The following is a 24,818-nucleotide window of genomic DNA, read 5'->3' as shown; positions in this document are numbered from 1 at the left end:
AACAACAACAACAACAACAATTATTTGTACAGGGGAGTGGCATCCATTTCTTAAATAACATGCCTCTGAAAACTCTATGAACTTTGATAACGCCTATTGTTGTAGAGGGACTTCAAGCCTTTTGTTCATAGGGTCACTATGAGTCATACTCAACTCGAAGGCAATCAACAACCACCAGCACCATATTATCCTACCATTTTTCAAGGCAAGATCTTTTATGGAAAGTTGGGCTCAAGTGAGTCAAGCAGATTCTTACCTGTGACATTATGAGATGTCTAGTTACAGCTGGCTTTGTTGTGTTCCTTGTACTCTTCAAGAAACAAGTGTAGAAAGCCCAGAATGACTCTCCTAGAATTGGAAAGTCTGGATCACAGGGTATGCAAACATTAACTTCATGAAATGATTAAGTTCTTTTCCAAAGTGGTTGTACCATTTTCTCTTCCCCCATCTCCTGGCCACAACTTCAGTTATTCTGATAATGGTATGTAATATATCTATAGCTTTAGATTTCTTTAATGACTAAAAAAATGCTGTGAATCTTCTAATTCTGACTTACTTATATAGTGCTACTATTAAAAAAAAGTGGATAGCTTTAAAACCAGAAGTATATTCTCTCCTAGTTTAGAAAGCCAGATAATGAGGGTTCCTGGCTTGAGGGGGGAGGCTTTCTCTCCACTGTCTCTGGAAGAAGGACGTAGTCCCCTTTCAACATCTGTGGGCCTGGAATTCCTGGGAGATCTTAGTATATCTTGACATCAATCTTCCTTCAAATCTAGGAAATGCTCAGCACAGGGACCCTTGATTCAAAGAAAGACTGTGTTCCCAGTTCTTTATTTTTTGTTGGTAGGCCACTCACCTCTCTCTTTTTATCCCTTATAAGATAATAAAAGATAATATAGGCTGTATTTGACTTGACTAAGGGTGTAGCATCTTAATATTTTTATAATTGATTGGCTGATCAGATTAGATCATATCCTGGGGATGATAACATCATATATAATTGCCTAATTGTATCTTCAAATAATTATGAGGCCATTGAGAACCAGGGCCCAGGACAGGTGACACATATTTTTTGAGAGCAATATTTAATCCTTTATATACATCACCACTACACCACTACAGGGGGTGAAAAAGAGACCTTCTTTTTGGATAAAGATGAGAAACTGTTTGGAGTGGTTCTACTCCCTTCTGAAGGGTTGCTATGAGTCAGAATTCACTTGACAGCAATGGGTGTTTGGTTTATTGTGGTTATTGTTTTCTTTGTCTGTCTTTCACAATATCACTCAGCTCCTGAAAGCAGGCATGACACTTTATCTTACGTATCTTAAAACCCTCATCACTTAATCAGGCAAATATAAGAAAATGTTTTCTTGATAATGACTTTTTAAAATAAAATTGTATTCCATATTTTTTACTTCTAGAAAAGTAGAACAGAGTTCCTTATACTCCACAGTTTCTAACATTACTATTTTTATATTTGCCACAATTAATGTTATCACTACCTAAAAACATAGTTATTCACATAGTCACTCATGGCTGCTGAGTAAAAATCGACTCATAGCTGACCCTCCAGTGAGTTTTCAGAGGCTGTAAGTCACATAGAAGGAGGGTGCACATGTTTTTCTCTCAGGGTAGCTGGCGGATTTGAACTGCCAGAAAGGCATGACCTTTGGGTAAGCATAGCAATTTTCTATGAATTTGTTATGTTGTTATGTGCCACTGAGTTGCCTGTGACTCATAGCGACCCTATGTACAAACCTTCTAAAGCCTGCCCTATCCTGAGCCAGTCTCATTGACTCTGACACACCTATAACCATTGTCCCAGTTACTGTATCAAGCCATGTCATCCGAGGTCTTCCTCTCTTGCACTTTCTCTCCACCCTTCTGAGCATAATGTCCTTCTCCAAGAACTGGTCCCTCCTGTCCATGTGCCTATAGTACATGAGAAAGAACTTCAAAATCCTAGGCTCTGAGGAGAAATTTGGTTTCACCCTCTCCAAAACAGACTTATTTGTTTTCTTGGCAGTTCATGGTATGTTCAAGACTTCTCCAGCACCAGAACTCAAAGGTATCAATTCTTCTTCTGTCATCCTTAGTCAGAGTCCAGCTCTCTGATACATAGCAAGCAATTGCAAAGACCATGGCCTGGATCAGGCACACCCTAGTCTCTAGACTGGCTTCATTGCTTCTCAGTACTCTGGAGAGGTCTCTAACAACATATTTTCTGAGTGCAATTTGTCTTTTGATTTCCTGACTGCTGCAGCCAAGAGTGCTGATTGTGGAGCTGAGTAAGTTGTAATTGCTAACAACCCCAATCTCTTCTGCATCTATCATGATCCTGCAGATTGGCCCAGTGGTGAGAATCTTTGTTTTTTTCTTAATGTTGAGATGCAATCTATGGATTTAGTTTTTATAAAATAACCTTTTTCTGTCCCAAAATCCTATCTGGTGTGTTACATTATATTTAGTTATCATATCTCATTAGACTCTTCTTGGCTGTAATGGTTTAAAAAATTTCCTTATTTTTGATGTCCTTGAAAAAGTTTGAGGAATGTTGATTAGGTATTTTTTAGAATATCCCTCATTTGGAATTTAGCTGATTTTTTCCCCTCAATATTAGACTAAGGCTAATCGTGAGATTAGTTGTTAGTAGTACGTTTTAGTTTCCAACTTTTGCTTTCCAGTTACTATTATTGATACATCTTGTATGTATGTTTAAGCAATTTCAGACTGCAAAGGTTGATAGAATTCCTTGATTTTGTCATGTTTGGTTTTTAGTGATTGGTGTATATATTTGAAAAAGAGTTGCATTAATAGGTTTTATAAACAAGGAAGAAGAACTAGTAGTTGGAAAGTATGGACTTTACCAACAGAAATGAGGCTGGAGTGACAGAAATGAGGTTGGAGATCAAAGGATAGAATTTTGTCCTACAATGATTTATCCATTGCAGATACTATTTTGAGAAACATAAAGGGTGCCTATATAGATGAATAGGAAACTCTGGTGGCCTAGTGGTGAGAAGCTGTGCTGCAATCCCGAAGGCATGCAGTTTGAATCCACTAGCAGCTACAAGGGAGAAGGATGAGCAATCTCTTACCATGTGTTTAACTGCTTCTGAAAATCCCTGGAGGGTCAGCTATGGGTTGGTTCGGACTCAGAGGCACACAACAACAACAACAATGCATACACATGAATTTCACATGGTATATTTCACAGGAATCAGACTAACTACATCTGTGGGAAGAGTCCATAGAGAAGCTCAATATCAGCAGTTACAGGAAAGCCCAGGGCTGACTGGGACATAGCATCAATTACTCAAAGTGCAAGTTCAAACTGATGTTTAAGAACATGAAAACAAGTCCATAAGAATGAACATATGACCTTGACCCTATGTACTTCAAATAAAAGGGGGGAAAATCTCAGGAATAGATTTCATGCACTGAACATTAATGATCAAAGATCAGAGGAGTTGTAAGATGATATCAAGAATATTATCCATGAGGAAAGTAAAATGCCATTGAAGATAAAGAGGCAGAAAAGACCAAAATGAATTTCAGAAGAGACTTTGGAAACTGTATTGCAATGCTGAGAGGCCAAAATAAAGGGGGAAAACACTGAAGGATTAATAGATGATTTGAAAGGGCAGCTCAAGAAGATGAAGCAACATATTATAACAAAATATGCAAAGAGCTGGAGTTAGAAAATCAAAAGGAAAGAACATACATGGGATTTCTCATGCTGAGAGAACTGAACAACAAATTCAGGTCTTAAATTACAATACTGACAGATTCTGTGGGCAAATAATTTTTTAAGGTTTTAAATTTCATACTGGTTTGCATACAATATATATGTGTATTACACTTTCCTTGATTCACATCATGTCTCATACAATCTTTACAATATATTACTTACTATAAAATCAATTCCCATTAAGTTTTGCCAATCATGACCACCTCTGTGGGCAAAATCTTGAGTGATGCAGGAAGCATCAAAAGAAAATGGAAAGAATACAGAGTCATTGCATCTAAAAAGAACTAGTCAACACAGAAAAATTTTAGGCAGGAGTATTTGTTCAATATTCCTTTAACTACAAGAACCAATGGTTATGAAGGAACTCAAACATTCATTAACAAGTAAATAGCTAGAAAAACTGTGGTATATTCACACAATGGAATACTGTACAGCACTAAAGAGCAAAAGGGATTAGTAAAGTACAACACAGTATGGAAGGATCTAGAGAGCATTGTTTTGAGTGAAATAACTAGTTACAAAAAAAAAGGACAAATACTATACAGGACTACTAGGCTGACAATAGGACAAAAAACCCAGGGTGTAGGGGAGAAAAAGTAAAGAAACATTAACAAATGAAGAACACTACAAGGAACAAGACAAGGGAGGATCAAGGTGAGAATAATCGAGATAAAGACAATACAGTTATTGCAATTGTTGTTGTTGTTGTTATGTGCCATCAAGTTGCTTGCGACTCATAGCGAACCTATGTATGACAGCCCTAAACTCTGCTCTGTCCTGTGCCAATCGCACTGTCTCTGACACACCCATCCTGATTACCCCAGTCACTGAATCAATCCACCTCATAGAGGGCCTTCGCCTCCTGCGCTGCCCTTGGACCAAGAAAAACCTATCTACACACCAGTTCTACAGGACACATCACCTTTGCTCAGGAAACATTACCACTAAACTTCAGAGACACTGGTCACAACATAAGAAACTACCAGCAGCTGATGTGTTTGGAATTACAGAAGCCAAGAAAGCTTCAGATATAAGCTATCAGATCAAGGGCTGGTCAATGGGAGATAGATGTGAAGGGAGTGGGTAGAAGTGGATGGTGGAGCAGGGAAATAAGTGGGTAAAGACACGTGTGCCAAGGGCAGGGGCAACACTGATAAGAATGGCTAACTCCACAACAAGGGATATATCTTTTACTTTTTCTATAAAATACTGGTCTGTCTGATACTTCTCTAAATCTGAACATTCAGATTAAGACAGACCAGGAAGAATGATTGGCCATCCACTTCTGAAATAGCAGGCCTCTGAAAACCCTATGTATTGCAATTAGCAAATATAAAATTACAGGGGGGAAGAGCTGTGGAAGAAGGAAGAAGAAATCACTAGGATAGGAGAGATTAGTGGGGAATGAGAAGTTAAGAAATAGGTAAGGCTCAAGGGAGACTTGAGATGGGGAGATAAAAACTAACATATCAATAGTTGTTTGTTGTTATGTGCCACCAATTCGCTTGCAACTCATAGCGACCATATATGTACAACAACCCTGAAACCTGTTCTATCCCATACCAACTTTACTGTCCCTGATGCACCTACTCTCAATACCCCATCACTGTAGCAATCCATATCTTCAATGTTCTCTCTCTCTTTCACCTTTCCTCCACCCTTCCAGCATGATGTCACTCTCCAAGGACTTGTCCCTTCTTGCAACATGCCCAAAGTACATCAGACGAAGCCTCAGAATCCTTGCTTCCAAGGAGCAGACTAGCTTCACCCTCTCTAGGATGAACCTGTTTGTTCTCCTGGCAGTCCATGGTATATTCAACACTCTTCTCCAGCACCACAGCTCAAAGGTATCAATTCTCTTTCTATTATCCCTAGTCACTGTTCAGCTCTCTGATGCATAGCAAGCAATTAAGAAGACTATGGCCTGGATCAGGTGCACCTTAGTCTCCAGACAGACATCTTTGCTCTCATGACTATGGAGAAGTCCCGGACAGCAGACTTTCCCAATGCAATTCGTCTTTTGATTTCCAGGCTGCTGGTACCAAGAGTGTTGATTTGGAACCAAGCAAACTAAAGCTGTTAACAATCTCAATCTCTTCACCATTACCATAATGCTGCCAATCAGGCCAGTGTTGAGAATCTTTGTTTTCTTGATGTTGAGCTTCAATGCATATTGAAGTCTGCAGTCTTTGATCTTCTGCAGCACATGCTTCAGGTCCTCCTCAGTTTCAGGAAGCAGGGTTGTGTCATCCTCATAAGGCAGGTGTTTAATGTGTCTTCCTCCAATCCTGATGCCACATTCCTCACCATACAGTCTAGACACCTAGATAATCTGTTCTGCATATAGATTGAAAAGGTAAAGAGAAAATACATCGGTAGCATATACCCTTCCCAATTTTGAACCATGTGTTTCCTTGCTCAGTTATGATGACTGCCTCCTGGTCCAAGTACAGTTTTCACATAAGCACAATCAAGTATTCTGTTTTCCCATTTTTTTTCAGAGTCAGTCACAGTTTGTTGTGATTCACACAGTCAAGCACCCGTGCATAGTCAATGAAACACAGATATTGGTCTGGTACTCCCTGCTTTCAGCTGAGATCCATCTAACATTACTTATCAGCCAAGATCCATCTAACATTACTTATAATATCCCTAGTACCACGGCCTCTTCTAAACCCAGCCTGCACATCTGGCAGTTTTCTGTTGATGTATTGATCCAGTTGTTTTTGGATAATTTTCAGGAGAATCTTGCTTGCATGCAATATTAATGATATTGTTAGATAATTTCCACACTCTGTTGGGTCACCTTTCTTTAGAATGGGAATAAATATAGATCTCTTCCAGTCATTACATAAAACAATGTACTGGTACATGGTACTGGTATAATGACAGACACAGGGATCAATGGAGCAGAATCAAGAACCCAGAAATTAACCCTTTTACTTATGATTAACTAGTATTTGATAAGGGAACAAAACCAATCAATTGGGAAAATAATAATCTCTTCAACAAACTGTGCTGGCAAAGCTAGATCTCTACCCGCACAAAGCTGAAGCAAGATACACATCACATGCAATACACAAAAATCAACTCAAGGCAGACCTAGGGGTAAATCAACAAATCATAAAGATCCTAAGAGACAATATGGGATTGAAAAATGGCCTAGCCTATGGTATAAATAGGCTGGCAAATATACCCAGAAACATACAACCAAGAGAGGATAACACCTATGAATTGGGCCCTCTGAAGTTTAAGTTCTTGTGTGCATCAAAAACTTATTCTAATAGGGTGAAAAGAAAACCTACTGATCGACAATAAACAAATCATGCCAATGCCATCTCAGACAATGGTCTCATAAGAAAAGTTTACAGAATACTACAGGGCTTCCACAAGAAAAAGGCTGATAACCCAGTTATAAAATGGGGCAAAGACATGGAAAGACTTTCCACAGAGGAAGACATTTGGCAGCCAGAAGACATATAAATGCTCAAAATCACTGGCAATTTGAGAGATGCAAATCAAAACCATGAGGATGAGATACCATCTCACCACAATAGCAGTGACAAAGTTTAATAGGACAGTGATCACTGAGTGTTGGAGAGGCTTTGGAGATAATGCAACTCCCATACACTGTGTGGGATTGTATGACCCAGCTATTCCACTGCTATGACATACCCCAAGGAAGTTAGAACTGAGACACAAACGGAGATTTGTACAAATACAAAGCAGCACTCTGAAGCAATGATTTCGGAAATGCATTGGATAAACTTGAGAGCATTAGTCTGAGTGACTAACTCATGTACCTAAAAGCAAATACTGTTTAAGACCATTTTTGTGAAAATAGAAGGACTACTAGTAAGATGTGTATGAAAGTCCAGTGGGGGAAAGGGAGAAGATGAGAGCGTGCTGAGGGTGAAAGAGGGGAAATTATAGGTTTGCAGAGTTTGGTGGGCAGAGGGAGTGAGTGAAGGAGTTAGGAAAGATACAGTGGGGACCTGAAAAGATGCGGTAATGCTGAGCATAAATCAATGGAGATTAATTTTCTAAGACACAGTGTATGGGAATGATCATAAGAAACACAATACAAATGAAGGAATGTGCGACACATAATGAATATGAATTTTGCATGCAAACCAATATAAAATAAAAAAAGAAATGCACATGAATGAAACAATATATATGAATAATAGTATATAAGTACTAGAACTCATTAATAAATTTTAAAAATCAACCTTACTGCAGAAGAGCACTTGTATTCAATATGGATTACATCTCAATATCAAGAAAACAAAAATCTTCAACACTAGACCAATAGGCAATATCATGACAGATGGATAAAAAGTTAAAGAGATCAATTTCATTTTACTTGGATCCACAATCCACACATATGGTAGCATCAGTCAAGAAATCAAAAGATGTGTTACCCTGGGAATATCTGCTGTCAAGGATCCCTTCAAAGTGTTAAAGAGCAAGGGTGTCTGTTTAAGGATTTTTGAGTACCTGACTCAAGGCATGGCATTTTCAGTTATTTCCTGTGCAATCTAAAGTTGGACAATGAATTAAAAAAGAATTGATGCTTTTAAAATATGGTGTTGAAGAAAAGTCTTAAATATTCCTCAGACAGCCAAAAGAACAAGTAGGCCTAGCTTAGAGACAGTGCAACACGAGTGCTCTTTGGAGGCAATAATAGTGAAACTTCCTCTCACATACTTTGGGTAAGTTGTGAGGGAGCAGCTCTTAGAAAAGGCATCATGTTGGGAAAGGTGGAGAAACAGAGAATTAGAGAAAGACCCTCAACAACATGGACTGTGTGGTGACTCTAATAATGGGCTTGAACATTTCAGAGACTGTGAGGGTGGAGCAGCATAGGGCTAGTCTAGCGCTACTGTGGATAGGGTTACTATGAGACACCGTCAACACAACGCCACACAACAACAATGCATTTTTAGAGGAAGCCTATGAAAAAAAAAAGCCATTCTTACCACCTCACACCAAAGGTTCACTACTGTTTTTGCTCACCTGTATTAGGTAGGTAGTTAACTTTCCCCGCAAAATACAAAATTATACTCCGTTTCCCCCGTTTCGTCGTGCTATCCTTCTTGGAAGGAAACCACGTGCACAACTCCACATCAGAGAAGAGGAAACTTCACTTCCTAACCCCCAAATCCCAAAACTACTGCCACCGTGTCAATTCCACCTCATGGAGACCTTCCATCAGTTTCCGGGGTTGAAAATCTTATCAGGAGCTGACTGTCTCATCTTTCTCCCACGGAATGGCTGGTGGATGTAAACCACCAACTATCTGGTCACTAGTCGTATCACCAGGGCTTCGTAGGGGACCTCCTGCAGTTGTTACCATGTGCCATCAAGTCAGAATCGACTCATCTTTGATCCTTCAGGGGAAATCAGAGGCAGTGTGAAAGCACAGGAGGAGACTGCTTACAGAGATGCTGGTAAATGCAAATCATTGCCTTGGGTTGTCAGCACAGCTCCCTCCCTTAGACCACCAGGACTCATTCCTAGAGTATGAAATAGCTACAGAAATCATTTGGAATTCTCCTGCAGGAGAAAACAGTTTCTTCTCATATAATTATTGATCAAGAATTGAATAATATCACTATGTTATTGTTAAGTGCCATCGAGTCGTAGACGACATCATCATAGCCACCCTATGAATGAAAGACCTGAGCACTGTTCATAGAGTTTCCAGAGGCAAGCCACTTCAGAAGTGAATGCCACTCCTGCTTCCAAGCTTGTTTCAATCGGGGAGCTCCACCAAACATTGTCCACCATGGGTAACCATTCTCGCATTTGATACATCAGTGTCACAGTGTTCAGCATCACAGCAACCACGAGTTACCTCTGTACAGCAATGCACAGACCAGTGCTATACCACCTAGAAGAATGTTTGGCAAAAAACAATTTAAACCAGGCTTGTGAATATTGACGCTTCCTTTGGGTTTTAATCTAGTATTACTCTGTAATTTTATTGCTCCAGTTTTGACCTTTGGGAGTTGCTTTAGTTAGTTCCTGTGTCCCTTTGCAATACTTCCATCATTACACATTATGTTTGTGTATTGTGTGTGTCCTTCCGTTATGAAAATGTAAGATGTTTCAGGCACATCTTGCAACGTGATTGTTCTAGACCTAGAATCAACTACTTCTTTAAGGAAACTTGTTTATTTTTTGTCTTTTAGTTTGGTTTTCTTTTTTAACTGGAGAATAACATTAGACACTTAGATCAGGGTGCGAGATCTGCTTTTACCTACTAGTTACTGGTATGTCTTTGTTTCTTGGTGCTCTTAGGTGACAGATCTGGTATATAGGAGATATATAGATGTGTGTGTGTGTGTGTGTGTGTGTGTGTGTGTGTGTGTATACACGTGTGGATATATAGATATAAATATCTATTGGAAGCAGGAGTGTTATCCACTTCCTAAATACATGTCTCTGGAAATTCTATGAACTTTGACTAATGTCGATAGCTATAGAAAGGATTCAGGCCTTTTATTTGTAGGGTTGTTCTGAGTCGTGCTTGACCTGACAGCAATCAACAACAACATATATTGACATGCACACATGCATGTTTCTCTGTGCATCTACATATCTACATATCTACACTAAGTTAAACCTAAGTCTATACTGATGCCTCTAGTTGTAACCCATTACAAGATGGCTCATTCTAGTCTTCGTATCGATTGTTAATGATAAGCTATCTCGTGTTTTGTACCAGGCCTAGTGCTATCCTCTACATGGGGTACATAATTTAACCCTCAAAACTTTATAGGTAGATAACACATCTCCCACTTAACAGATGGAGAAACTGAGACACAGAAAGGTGAAGCAGTCTACCTTTATTCACACAGTTAGTTAGGTAAATAGTGGGGCATTATATGATTCGATGTCTTTGAACTTTCACATCTACCAAGTAATAAAAGTGCTGGTGACCTACTGGGTAAAGAATTGTGGTTGTGGTTCAAACAGTTCAAACATACCACCTGCTCTAGGAAAGACAGGCAATCTCTTCTTGTGTGATTCACAGCCTCTGAAAACCCACTGGAGGGCCGGCTGTGAGTAAGTAGTAAAAGGAAAAGTCACCATGCTTAAATGAATATAAAACTTTTAGAAAACTTTGATTGCAAGTGATTTAAGATGCAGATATAATTGCCAGACTGAATTAACTATTGTTCTGTTCAAACTTACCTCTTCAGTACTAGCTCCCAGTCTCAAGGTTTTCTCCCCACCTGACAAGTGAACTGGAAGAGCAGTTGCCAAGGTACGATTCAGCTTGACAGCTCAGGAAAAGGAGGGCTGGGAGATGGCAAGGATCAGCTCCATGCTGACCCCATGACTTTTCAACCTCTGGCTAACCCCGTGTGTGTATTATCTTGAGTTTTGGTGACTTAGTAGTAATTAACTCTGATCAAGCAGCCCTGCTTTCATGGAGTTAAAAAAAGAACTGTATATTTTTCCCCTTGTTAATTAAATCACCCGCAAGAAAGATAAATGTGCAGCCCACACTTGTATCTTCTGAAATATCAAAGGCCTGATTAGTAAGTCTTATGTTCCACCTCAGGCTTTTCTCCAGATTCCTGGAAGTCATGGGAATCTGGAGGGACAGAGCTGCTAAAGGATTACTAGTACTCATCTATGTACTCATTCAGTTGTTTATTTTCAATGATCTAAAAAGAAGTAACCTGGATAAAATACAATATGATCCTGGGAGTTTTGTCTCACTCAACCCACTGAATTGGAAACATCAAAAGTGGACAGACAGGAAGAAAGAGAATCCTTTAGATCATATTGAAAACCACATTTAAAAAAACCCACTGTCTTCTTTGGTCCCTGTGTTCTGTTGGGGGAATGCTTCTTGACAGTTGGCAGTTTAATTTGCCAGAACCACAACAAAGGGGGTACTTGAGTTTCCCTGGGAGTGTTTCCTCAGACCTGCACCTCTCTCAGGCCTCACAAAGGTGTTATTGTTGCCGGCTTGCCTGCTCCCAGCACCTGAGGGAGATCAAAGGTGCTTTTCATTGCCAACATGACCACAGTCTTGCCCTCACGACATAACACTAAAGCTTATGATTAATCCCCTCACCCAGAAGGTCCCTTCCCATTCCTAAGTACAAAGGGGGTTGGGGTGGGGACTTTATTTCAGACATAATATGACCATAATAAACAGGCATTTTATGGCCCTCATTCATTGAGACCAACTACAGCTGCTCATCAAACTCTAAGTCCAACATTTGCTTCATGTAAGTCTTTTAGGAATGTTTACCAAGAATGCCCACCACCATTTGGAGTGCTTAACTATGTGTTGTTATGTGCTGTCGAGTCAGCTTCTCTTCATAGCAACTCTATAATCTTATTACAATAGTAAAGAACATTGTCTCAATCTGTGTCATCTTCACAATTGACTGTGCTAGATCCATGGTTGCGACCACTGTGCCCGTTGATTTCACTGAAAACCTTCCTCTCTTTTGCTGACCCTCTATTTTCACATGCATGAGGCCCTTCTCCAGGGACTGGAGTCTCCTGATAATACAGCCAATGTGGGTTGAACTTTCATCGTTATGGTTCTAAGGAGCACTCTGGTTTCACGTCTTCAAAGGTAGATTAGTTTGTTCTCTTGGCTGACATTCTCTCTCTCACACATGCACGCACAATGTGTATTCAATATTCTTTTGTCTCTAATGCTGCAATTAAAGGTCATCAATTCTAATTTAATCTTCCTTTTTCATTGTTCAGCTTATATATATATGAAGTAACTGAATACACCATGGTTTAAGTCAGATACATCTTTGTCTTTTAATGTAACATCCTTGTTCCTTAGCATATTAAAGAGATTCTGGCAATTTATCTGCTCAGTGAAACACATCGTTTGATACCTAGACTGCTGTTTACATGGTATTTAAGTGTAGATCCAAGTCACATAAAATCCATTAACACTGCGTGTTAGATTGCTACATGTATAATGTCCATGATCCACACAATAACAGCCTAGAAGACCAGTAGTATAACCTCCAATGTGATGGCTGAGCAAACTGAGGCTCAGAGAGGTTAGGTTGCTCTCTTTAGGTCACAGAGCAAGTAAGTAACCCAATTGTGGGTGACCTGAAAGTCCAGGCTCTTCGATCCTCCATGGAAACATAAACCTGTACAATATTGTTGGGAGATCTGGTGGCCTGATGGCAAGAAGCTGAGCTGCAATCCTGAAGGCATGCAGTTTGAGGCCACCAATATTGTAAAGCACTGAAAATCTTTCAAATAAACAGTTAGATCTGAACACCAAGTTCCAACATTTACTTTCTATATGACCTTAGGAAGTTTACTGGACTTTTCTGGGCCATAGTTTGGTCATAGTTTGCAGTAGAAAAAGTCAGTATCATGTGCATTTGCAATGGGACTGAGAAGCAGGATCTTACATAGAGAAAGGAGCAGGCACTTATATTCATCTGGTTTGCTGCTTCTTAGAGACCTGAATGAAAACCACTAAATAAATAAAGGCTCAGGCATTGCCTTGGAGTTAGAACCAGCTCACAGTTGACCCACCCAGGGTCTTTGGAAGTTCCAAATCACAAAAACGGCCCATCTTTTCTAAGGAGTAACTGGTGGGTTTGAACCACCAGAGAGGTGCACCCTATGAGTTAGCAGCACAAATCCTTACGGACTACACTGCTAGAGTGCCAGTTGTTGGTAAATGCTACCAATTCAGCTCCAACTCATAGCAACTTTACATACAGCAGGAGAAACCCTGCCTTGTCCTGTGCCATCATTTCAAACACTTCTGTACTTGAACACATCATTATAACAATCCGTTTCATTCAGGGTGTTCCTCTTCTTCTCTGTCTAAAATATTACGCCTAGTGCCATCCAGGAATTGGCCACTCCAGGCAATGTGTCTACAGTACTTAAGACACAGTATTTTAGTAGCAAAACCCAAGTATTCCTTTTGAAGTGCTGAAAAAAAAAATAATTCTTGAAAGCTGGAAATTGAAGAGACTGCCTTATTTTTTTCGAGTCTTGCAAGTTTTTAGTCTTTGACAGGACATAGTCTTACTATTTCCCTGCCACTCATTTTAGTGGAAAATGGTTGAACTTTCCCTCCATATCAGGTTTTCACCTTACAGAGTATTTGCTTATGTAGGTTTTACTGTACTTCATTTTGATTTATACTCTTCTCCTTATCATTTTGGTTGACTATAACTGAATCATAGTTAATTCTCCTGTACTTGATGGTGTTTATGTGAAACCTCTACTAGGACCAGGAAGCAGTCCTCAGAACAGGGCAAAGAAACACTGCATTGATCAAAATTAGGAAAGGAGTGCATCAGCGATGCATCCTGCTTCCACACTTTTTCAGTCTATATGTAGGACAGATCATTCAGGAGGCTGGGCTTTATGAAAAGGAATGTCGCAACAAGATTGTAGGAAGATTCATTAACTGCCTACTTCATGTAGACAACACAGCCTTGTTTGCTGAAACTGAGGAGGACTTGATGTGCTTGCTGCAGAAGGTCAAGGACTGTAGTCTTCAATATGGATGGAAGCTAAAAATCAAGAAGACAAAGATTTTCACCATTGGGCCAATTGGCAGCATCATGATAGATGGAGAAGAGACTGAAGTTGTTAACAGCTTCAGCTTGTTTGGCTCCACAATCAACACTCTTGGCATTGACAGTCAGGAAATAAAAAGATGAATTGCATTGGGAAAATGCACTGCCAGGGATCTCTCCAGAGTACTGAGAAGGAACCATGTCAGTCTAGAGACTAAGGTGCGCTGATTCAGGCCATGGTTTTTGCTATTACTTGCTATGCATCAGAGAGGTGGACAATGGCTAAGTATGACAGAATAAGACTCAATGCCTTCGGGTTGTGGTGCTAGAGAAGAGTCTTGAACATATCATGGATCACCAAGGAAACAAATAAGTCTGTTTTGGAGAGTGTGTAAGCAAATGCCTCCTTGGCTACATACTTTAGGCATGTAGCCAAGAAGGTTTGGTCTTGGAGATGGACACCATGCTCGAAAGGGTTGAGGGACAGTGCAATATAGGAGGACCCTGGATGAGATGTATTGGTACAACAACTAGGGCAATGGGGGGGGTAGGTGTGTCAGAGTCAGTGAGACTGGCTTAGGACAGGGCAAGCTTCAGAACTGTTGTATATAGGGTTGTTAAGCATTACAGCAGACTGAATGGCACATAACAAACAACAAAACACTGTTTAAGAAGCTATCAATAACATAGGAAGAGATTTCCTGTCTCCTACAGCGTCCCTGCTGGATTTGATTGAGCCATCTCTGTGTTGGCAGCAAAACTCCCTATCCACAGGGCTATGAAAGACAGATAATATAATTTTCCAGATTCTGCAGATGAGGAACATGAGGCCAAGATAATTTAACCTGATAGGGGCCCACAGTTGGTAAGTGGAGTATCTAGAGTTAGAAACCAATAGAGCTGGCTCCATCATATTTATTAAATGGGATGTTGTGGATGATAATGCCCATAGGTGCTGAGAATCATGAGCTCTTTGGCCAATGAAAATGAGGGAAATCCTCAGTGAGGAAGAATGACATGACAGCCTCTATAAAAGGTTCAAACACGCCAATAATCACGAAGATGTGTACAGCTGGGTGATGTTTGTTCTATGTAAAGATCACCATGAATAGGAGCCACCTGGATGACAAGAACAATCACTAGTTCAATTTGTATCTGTATTTTGAACCTTCATATTGTATTCTAAAAGATCTTAAAAATCTGACTCATAATGGAGGGTCCCATCTCATTGTTATGTCCCGGGGTTTAGCGTAGCATCTGACCCAAGAAGATGGGCTCAAGTGTATGTATTCAACTGAAATATTTCATGAAAAAGACTCAGTGGTCCCTGAGGCAGCTGCACACAGCTCCACAGTGCTCTGTGAGCACCTCAGGGTTGCTGCAAATTTACCCCAGTGTCCCCTCTAGTCACGCTCACCTTCTCTCCCCCACCCCTCAGTTAACCTCCTCCTCCTCCTCTCCCCCCTTCTATTTCCCTCATCTGGGAAAAATCCAAGGAGTCGTCCATCTAAGTTGAACAGAGTAATGACTTTTAAATAAAAATACGGTAGAAATGGGTACTTATCGAAATGGAATGCTTTCAGACTTGTGCATTTAAAGAAGATATAAATTTTAGCGCAGGCACTAAATTTTAACTGCAATCTTGGAGAAAGCCTTTCCACTAATTCATGAAGCAAAATTAACAAAGTGAAAATTGCTTATCAGTGTTCTTTTGAAGTCATGATATGCAGGCTAATTCTATAGATCATCAGGATGCTCCGGAGGAGATGGATTTATATTGATTGAGAGAAAGTTCAGAGGCCAAGGAAAACAGACATCCTTTTGTGGAGGTCTGAGCTACCCGTTAGGGACTGACTGGTACCCAGAGCTCGGCTTTGCTTTCTTTGGACCCATTCTCGCCCTTCATGGCCCAGATCTCTGGTCAGGATGACATCAAAGGCAGACGCAGCCCTCGCCACGTTTTCTAAAAATCTGGCTGCTGGGAAAAGAGCTGGCAAAATCTAAGCAAGGGCGTGGGAGAGAAGGATGGGGCTTCTGGTCAGACAAAGCACATGGAGGTGGGGTGGGGCAAAAAGAGCGAAGGAACTGAGGAAAGAAGAGGCAGCAGCTCAGGATTTCCTCCTCCACTGCCCTTTACCCTGTGCAGTGCTGTCTGTGAGTCTGGCCCACTCACCCCCATGTGACAAGAAGATGTTCCACAGATGACAGCCAGGCGTGATGTCATGGGCTGTCCTTCACAGGCGAGGCCGTGCCCCCTCACATCTGCTCCAATCACGCCTGTGAGAAAGCAAAACAAAACAAAATACTCTTTTTCAAAAAATGAAAAACAAATTTGAAAGACCTTTTTTTTAAAAAAAAAAAGTGGCTAAACTTTGAAGAAGACAGAACACGCTTATCAGCGTGGGAAAACTAGAGAATCTGTTTTTGGTTTACTCTTCTCCTCTGACAGCATCAACCTTATGATAATAATAGTAACTTTAATTGTAACAATCAAAGCAACTCTTATTGTTGTCACATGTCAAGTGTCTCAGAGCTGACGGTCCATCTTCTCGCAGGGAGCAACTTGTGGATTTGAACCACCCGTCCTGTCCTTGAGTCCACACCACAATCACTAGGTACCAGAGTCCTGGATCAAAGCTGCTACATTTCTTTTGTACTCAGTAATCATGGGCACTATGCTAAACACTTCCAGGCTGTTGTTGTTTTGTGCCATTGAGTTGGAACAGTGACCCATAGCTCACCCGCCAATGTTCTCAGAGGCAGCTAATCACATGGGAGGAGATTGCCCATTCTTCTACTGGAGCACCTGGTGGATTCAAACTACGGGTATTTGGGATTGCAGCACAGCTTCTTGCCACTAGGCCACCAGGGTATAGTTTTACTAACTTGGTTGAGTCCAAAAAGTAAAAGTTATTGTTACCAAATTGGAAGTGACTCATAGCTGATACTCTTGCAGGTTTTCTGAGGCTGTAAATTGTAGAGGAGCAGGTTGGCATCTTTCGCCTATGCAGCCTCGGGTTGATTTGAACTGCTAGAATCACCTTTAGGGTCAGCAGTGCAACTCCCTAGGAGCTAGACCACCAGAGTCCTGATTCTGTTGACCAGACAGTAGGCATCAATGCTATAGACACCAGTGGAGTTAGTGAGTAATATAGAGACAATTTATCCAAGGTTATACCACTTATATAATGAGGTCTCTTAAGTCACAGTTGAAGCCAGTCTCATTCATAAATGAATTTTGGGAATGCTGTTTTTCAAATGTTCTCTGAAGATACATTTTCAAAACAAATGGAATTCTGAATAACACATTATTACATCTCAAAAGACAATATCCTTTTGTGTTGACTGAAACTTTTTGACATCTGTAGACCAACATCTGGCCCCATGGTGGCACAAACAATGAAGCCCTCATAGGGAGCTCTTGTGGGATAGTCTGGAGGGAGGGGCACTGCTGACCTACAGGCAGCCGGTTGGATCCACCACTTGCTCTGCTGGACAAAGACAGGCAATCTTGGTCTGTGTCATTAACTGCCTCCAAAACCAGCTGGGGAGTCAGCTCTGAGGTGCCTTTGAATTGTTTTTGCTTGCTAATGGTGCTATGAACCCCCCCCCCCCTTCCCAAAAGGGCTTTAGAAGTCAACACTGGTGATTTCAGGAGTCAGGACTGACTTGATGGAACCTAAAAAAAAATTGATCCTCATTTAAATATCAAAGAACTCGAAATGCAAAGCAGAAGGTGACTGACAGTGAGTTAGTACAGCGAGTACCACCAGGTAGTGTTTCCCACAAACCTGGGCTACAGATTGTCTTCCTGGATACTTGTTGGACAAGTGAAATTACATGTGTCTCTAGGAAGAATTTACAGTTAAAATGAGAAATTTCATTATGAAGAAATGAAAATTCCTATTCATTTATCCAAATAGCCAATGGCCATCCATGCACAAAAGTATGTACTGGGTGGATGTGGGGAGATGAGCACCCGAGCCCCCATTAGTCCATCCAATGGCTCCTTATCTCTCAGTCATCAGGATCCAATGCTGTTTCTCAATGCACAGTCTTTGCATCTGCTGACGGTTTGACTTATATACATTTTCCCAGCCTCTCTGTCAGGCTGTTACTGTTAGCTGCCATCAAATTGGCCCCTGACTTATGGGGACTGCAGAGACAATGGAATAAAATGCCGCCACCACCATAATCAGTTGTTGATCCGACTACATGATATGCAGTCTTCATTCACCAGGTTTCGCAAGTGTATTGCCAAGACTTTCCTCCTGTCCTCTCTTAATCTAGAAGCGCCACTGAAAACTGATCAGCATCCCAGCAACACAAAAGCACCAAGTGACAGAAAAGGTGTGATTACATGATGTACAATCATTAGCCGAGGGTCAAATCCAGGCATTGTTCATGAGAGAAAATTCTACCACTGAACCATCAATGCTATCTTTTGGTAAGCTAACTCCTGCATATTCCTAAATGTTTCTTCCTCAGAGGCTATGCATGTGAGCGTTGGACAAAGACTAAGGATGGCTGAGGAAGGACCAATGTCTTTGAACTGCGGTGCTGGAGAAGAGTGCTGAAGATCCCATGGATTGTTGAAGGAACAAACAAATAAGTCTTGGAGAAGGTGCAGCCAGAATGCTCCCTGGAGGCCAAGATGATAAAGCTTCTTCTCATCTACTTTGGGCATGTGGTTAGGAGAAGTTATTCCTTGGAGAGGGACAACATGCTTAGGAAGGTAGAAAGGCAACAAGAGAGAGGAAGACCCTTAGCCCGATGGGTTGACACGGTGACTGCAGCTATGAACTTGAATGTGTTAGTGACTGTGAGGATAGCATGAGCTAGGGCTGTGTTCAGATTGGTTGTCCATAGGGTCACTATGAGTCGTACTCAACTGAATGGCACCTAACAACAACAACCACAACAGAAGCAGCAACAACAACATGTTTCTGCCTCAGAAAGGCTATGCCTTATCCTCTAAGAAAGATCAAATCTCCCTGTTAAATGTCATCATGTATTCTTTGCTTTCCCTAGTAAAAAAGACACTAAGATTTTTAAAAGTTATGCAGTTCCCAAATCCCTTGTTATAAGAAAAAGTATAAGAAACTAACATTAGATCATCTGGGTGCTAGGCAGCCCAGTAAAGAAGGCTGGTGGCACAGAATTTACACACTTGGCTGTTAACCAAAGGCTGGTAGTTTGAACGCACCAGATATTCCCTAGGAGAAAGAAGTGGCAATCCACTACAATGCATAGCCTTTTCAGGTGTACTCTGCCACCCAGGGTCACTGGGAGTCAGACTTGATTCAATGGCACCCAGCTTTATGGTTTTGGGATTTTTTTTTGTGTTGGGTGTTTGGCAGCCTAGCACCTACCTTAGATGCTAGCAAAGGGCAGGAAGTGAAAATATGAAATGCTTAGAGAGCACCAGTGAAAAAGAAGACTCCATGTCCTCAGGGTACTCCCAGTCTTGTGGGAGTGAGGACATTAAATGGAGCATTTCAGTGGAGGAATCAGTACAAGATACAAAGAGCCACAGCAGCAGCCAAGGTACCTAGAGGCGTGCAGGGAAGGCTTCCTAAGATGTAGCCTGTGCAAAGTGCTGAAAGCTTTGACCAGGTGAAGAAGCAGACTATCTACAAATACATAGACATAAAGACATTGATTGGTCAGCGAGTAGACCTTTCTACAAAATAGGATCTAAGGAGTCACAGACAAATCTCTGCCATTCTTGGTCTGTATTCAGATAAACACTCCAAGAGCTTTCCAAGTTGTCCTAATATTTTTTCCAAATTCTACCTCCTCTAACATAAGAACTCATCAATTTTTGCTATTGTACTGAAGCAGTTGTTGTTAGGTGCTGTCCAGTCACTTTCGACTCATAATAACCTTATGCACAATAGCCCTGAAACCTGCTCTACTCTGTGCCAACTTTACTGTCTGTGACACACCTAACCTCATTACCTCAGTTACTGTATCAATTCACCTCAGCAATGGTCTCTCTCTCTTTCTCTGGTTCTCTACCCTTCCAAGTATGATGTCCCTCTCCAAGGATCTGTCCCTTCTTGCAATATCCCCAAAGTATGTCCGACAAAGCCTCAGAAGAATCCTTGCCTCCAAGGAGCAGCCTGGCTTCACCCTCTCCAGGACTAACCTGTTTGTTCTCCTGGCAGTCCAATAGTCTTCTCCAGCACCAGAGCTCAAAGGCATCAATTCTCTTTCTGTCATCCCTAGTCATTGTCCAGCTCTCTGACACATAGCAAGCAACTGAGAAGACTATAGCCTGGATCAGGTGCACCTTAGTTTCCAGACTGACGTCCTTGTTCTTCAGTACTACAGAGAGGTCGCTGACAGCAGAATTTTCCAATGCAATTCATCTCTTGATTTCCTGTCTGCTGGTACCAAAAGTATTGATTGTGGAGCCAAGCAAACTAAAGCTAATAATATCAATCTCTTCCAATTGATCCAGTGGTATGAAACTTTGCTTTCCTGATGTTGAGCTTTAATCCACAGTGTCATCTGCATAACACAGGTTGTTAATGAATCTTCCTCCAATCCTGATGCCACATTTCTCCTCTTATAGCTCCAATTTCTGTATTATCTGTTTTGCATATAGTCTGAAAATGTATGGAGACAGAATACATGCTGGGTGTACACCCTTCCCAATTTTGAACCATGCAGTGTTCCCTTGCTCTATTCTGATGACTGTCTCTGGTCCAAGTATAGGTTTCGCATAACCACAATCAAATGTTCTGGGATTCCCATTCTTAGAGTCAGCCACAGTTTGTTGTGATCCACACAGTCAAATGTCTTTGCATAGTCAATGAAACACAGATGGACATTCTTCTAGTATTCTCTGTTTTCAGCCAAGATCCATCTAACATTAATTCTAATATCCCTAGTACCATGGCCTCTGCTAAACTGAGGCAGAGAGAGGTAACATTCTTTTCAGATCAAGTGTCCTGTTCTCCTCTCCTTAGTACTGAGGGGCTACATCTGCAGATTCCCAGATTCCAAGTGATCCAAGAGGTCCTGCCAGGAGAGCTGAGAGCTGAAGACAGGGGGAAGCATGGTATCTCCCCCTATTTTCTGTTTCAGGCAGCACTTCCAGCAGCGGCTGTATAGCCCTTACAATTTCCCCACAATTATCACCCTACTCTGCTGGCTGGGCTACCATGGTTCCATCATCTCCTGGTGTCCACCATGCCAGGGCACTGGAAGACCACAGTCATACCCTGTCCCTCGAACTCAGTGTAGAAAACCTTCTACTTTAATCACCTCGCCTGGCCTCAGTGTTCCTTGTGGCTTGTCACATCTCCCTGTGGCCTTTTTTCACCATCTGAGTCATTGTGTTTATACCTTAAAGCCCCTGTTTTTGTTTCATACTTGAGAGTAGTTTTGTTTTTCTGGATGGATTCCGAGTGAAACTGTTCTCTATCCAAAGCATAACAGGTTTTACAGGGTACAGGAAGAAACTCTATATGTGAGCTAATTTTAATCTTTTGATCATGTAAATGAGAAAGCAAAGGTCAAGAGAGCGGACGTGACCTGCCCAGACTTTGACAGGTGGTTTAGGGTAGTTAGGGGTCTAGGCAGAGGGTTCCTGCCTTGCTCATTGACACACTTCCTATTAATTCACATCTTTCATAGGAGCTTTCATTTAGTTTTCTAAAGAGCACTTTAAAAAGGTAAGTCCACAAACAACAAATGCTGGCGAAGGTTATGGAGAAACTGGAACCCTTATTCAGTGTTGGTGGGAATGTAAAATGGTGCAACCACTATGGAAGGCTGTATGGCACTTTCTCAAAAAGTTGCAAATAGAAATACCAGTGGACCCAGAAATTCCACTACTTGGAATATACCCCAAAGAAATAACTGCCACCAAAGCAGATATATGCATACCCACATTTATTGCCGCTTTATTCACAATAGCAAAGAGTTGGAAACAACCTAAGTGCCCATCAACAAATGAATGGAGAGAGAAACTTTGGTATATTCACACAATAGAATACTATGCTGTTTTGAAAAACAAAGAAATCATGAAATATTATACAAAATGGGTGACCCTCGAGGACATTATGCTGAGTGAAATATCTCAGTCACAAAAGGACAAATACTGCATAGTGCCACTTTTGTGAAATGGGACTGATATCAGGGTTGGGGTAGGACTGAGAAAGATGGGATAAATTATGTATACTGCATTGAAACAGATGAGGGAGAGAACTGTTTAAAAGAGATATATGATTAGATATTACTGTCATGACAGGAGTCCAGAATGAAGGCTGCATAGTAGAGTGGACTTGGGAGGAGAGATTGTATAACAATGAAAGAATTTTTCTTTTACTTTTCAAAGAGATAAGTGAACTGGGGAGAGGGGTGTGCAGGGAGAAAAGTGCAATAATGTATGAATGGAAATCCAAAGTCTCTGTAAACTTTCATTAAAGTTAATAATAATAAAAAAAAATTGACAAACTAAAAAGGCAAGTCCAGACCTCAGGTTGGTGAAATAATGGGTAGTTTTCCATTTCAGCCTTTCATTTTGGAGGCATGAAAACAGTTACCATCAGTTGATTCTTACTGATGATAATTCAACGTGAATCAGAGAAGAACTATGCTTCGTAGGCTGATCAATGGCTAATTTTTTAGAAGTAGATTGTCAGACTTTTCTTCAAAGGTACCTTTGGATGAACTTGAATGGCCAACCCCGCTAAGTTCAATAGGAGTCATATTACATGCTCATGCTCTCTCGCACTCTCTCTCTCCCTTCCTCACTCCCTCCCACCCTCCCCCTCCTTCTCCCTCTTCCTCTCTCTCCTAACTGCCCCACAACACCCTTATGTAACTGGAAGTGTTATCCTCAGATGGTGAAAGTGAAGTTCAAAAATTAGAGGTAACTTGGCCAGGGCTACACAGCTGGCCAGTAGTATAGCCAGGCTCACGTTATTAACCACTAATGTTCACACAAACCAAAAACCAAAGCCAAATTTTTAAACTCCAAAACAAAAAACAAATAGCCAGGTGGTTATTGTATTGTTGCTGTTACGTGAAATTGAGTCGCTTGCGACTCATAGCGACCCTATGTACAACAGCCCTAAACTCTGTTCTGTGCTGTGCCAGTTGCGCTGTCTTCAACACACCCATCCCGATTACCCCAGTCACCAAATCAATCCCCCTCCTACAGGGCCTTCCCCTCCTGCGCCTGCCCTCCACCCTCCCAAGCATGATGTCCCTCTCCAAGGACCAGTCTCTCCTTACAACATGACCAAAGCATGACAGATGAAGCCTCAGAAACCTTGTCTCCAAGGAGCTACCCGGTTTAACCCTTTCCAGGATGAATCTGTTTGTTTCTTAGCAGTCCATGGTACCCTCAATACTCTTCTCCAACACCAAAGCTCGAAGGCGTCAATTCTTCTATCCTCCCTAGTCATTGTCCAACTCTCTGATGCATAACAAGTGATTGCAAAGACCATAGTCTGTATGAGACGCACCTTAGTCTCCAGCGAGAACTGTTGCTTTTCAGTACTTTAGAGAGGTCCCTAACAGCAGATTTTCCCATCGCAAAATATCTTCTAATTTCCTGGCTACTGGTGCCAAGAGTGTTGATTGTGGAGCCTAGCAAACTGAAGCTGTGAACAATCTTAATCTCTTCACCATCCACGCTGACGCTGCCAATTGGTCCAGTGGTGAGAATCTTTGTCTTCTTGAGATTGAGCCTCAATTCATATTGAACGCTGCAGTCCCTGACCTTCTGCAGCAAGCACTTCAGGTCGTCCTCAGTTTCAGCAAGCAGGGTTGTATCATCTGCATAACGCAGATTGTTGATAGATCTTCCACTAATCCTGATGCCGTATTTCTCCTCATAGAGCCCAGCCTCCTGGATGATCTGTTCTGAATATAGGTTGAAAAGGTATGGAGACAGGACACATCCCTGGTGTATGCCTTTCCCTATTTTGAACCGTGCAGTGTTTCCTAGCTCTGTTCTGATGACTGCCTCTTGGTCCAAGCATAGGTTTCTCATTATCACAATCAAGTGTTCTGGGATTCCCATTCTTCTCAGAGTCAGCCACAGTTTGTTATGATCCACAGTCAATTACTCTTACATTTAAATACAGTGAAGTATTTTGTACATTAATTCTAGTATCCTTGAGAGAAAAGGAGTTGCTAGCTGTTGGCCTGTGTTGTTGTTGTTATGTGCCGTCCAGTTGTTTGCGACTCATAGTGACCCTATGCAGCAGCCCTAAACCGTGCTCTATCCTGTGCTAATCTCATTGCCACTGACACACCCATCCCGAGTACCCCAGTCACTGAATCAATCCACCTCATAGAGGGTCTTCCCCTCCTGGGCTGTCCCTCTACTCTACCCAGCATTATGTCCTTCTCTAAAGACCTGTCTCTCCTTACAACATGTCCAAGTATGTCAGACGAAGCCCCAGAATCCTTGCCTCCAAGGAGCAGCCTGGTTTAATCTTCTCTACGATGAATCTGTTTGTTTTCTTGGCAGTCCATGGTACATT

General features: G+C 41.3%; 1 protein-coding gene across 1 annotated transcript in view; it reads right to left on the bottom strand.

Annotated features, from left to right (window-relative positions):
- The window catches only part of FGGY (FGGY carbohydrate kinase domain containing), a 741,424-nt gene that overhangs the window by 277,143 nt on the left and 439,463 nt on the right, over positions 1–24,818 (bottom strand). Inside the window, exon 7 of the mRNA XM_006879829.1 lies at positions 16,481–16,584. Within this exon, the coding sequence (XP_006879891.1) occupies positions 16,481–16,584 (104 nt within the window). The remainder of the gene's footprint in view (positions 1–16,480; positions 16,585–24,818) is intronic.

This window comes from Elephantulus edwardii, unplaced genomic scaffold, assembly GCF_000299155.1.
Source record: "Elephantulus edwardii isolate Elephantulus edwardi_28Jun2011 unplaced genomic scaffold, EleEdw1.0 scaffold00005, whole genome shotgun sequence".
Taxonomy (NCBI): Eukaryota; Metazoa; Chordata; class Mammalia; order Macroscelidea; family Macroscelididae; genus Elephantulus; species Elephantulus edwardii.
This window is presented reverse-complemented; position numbering and strand designations above follow the sequence as displayed.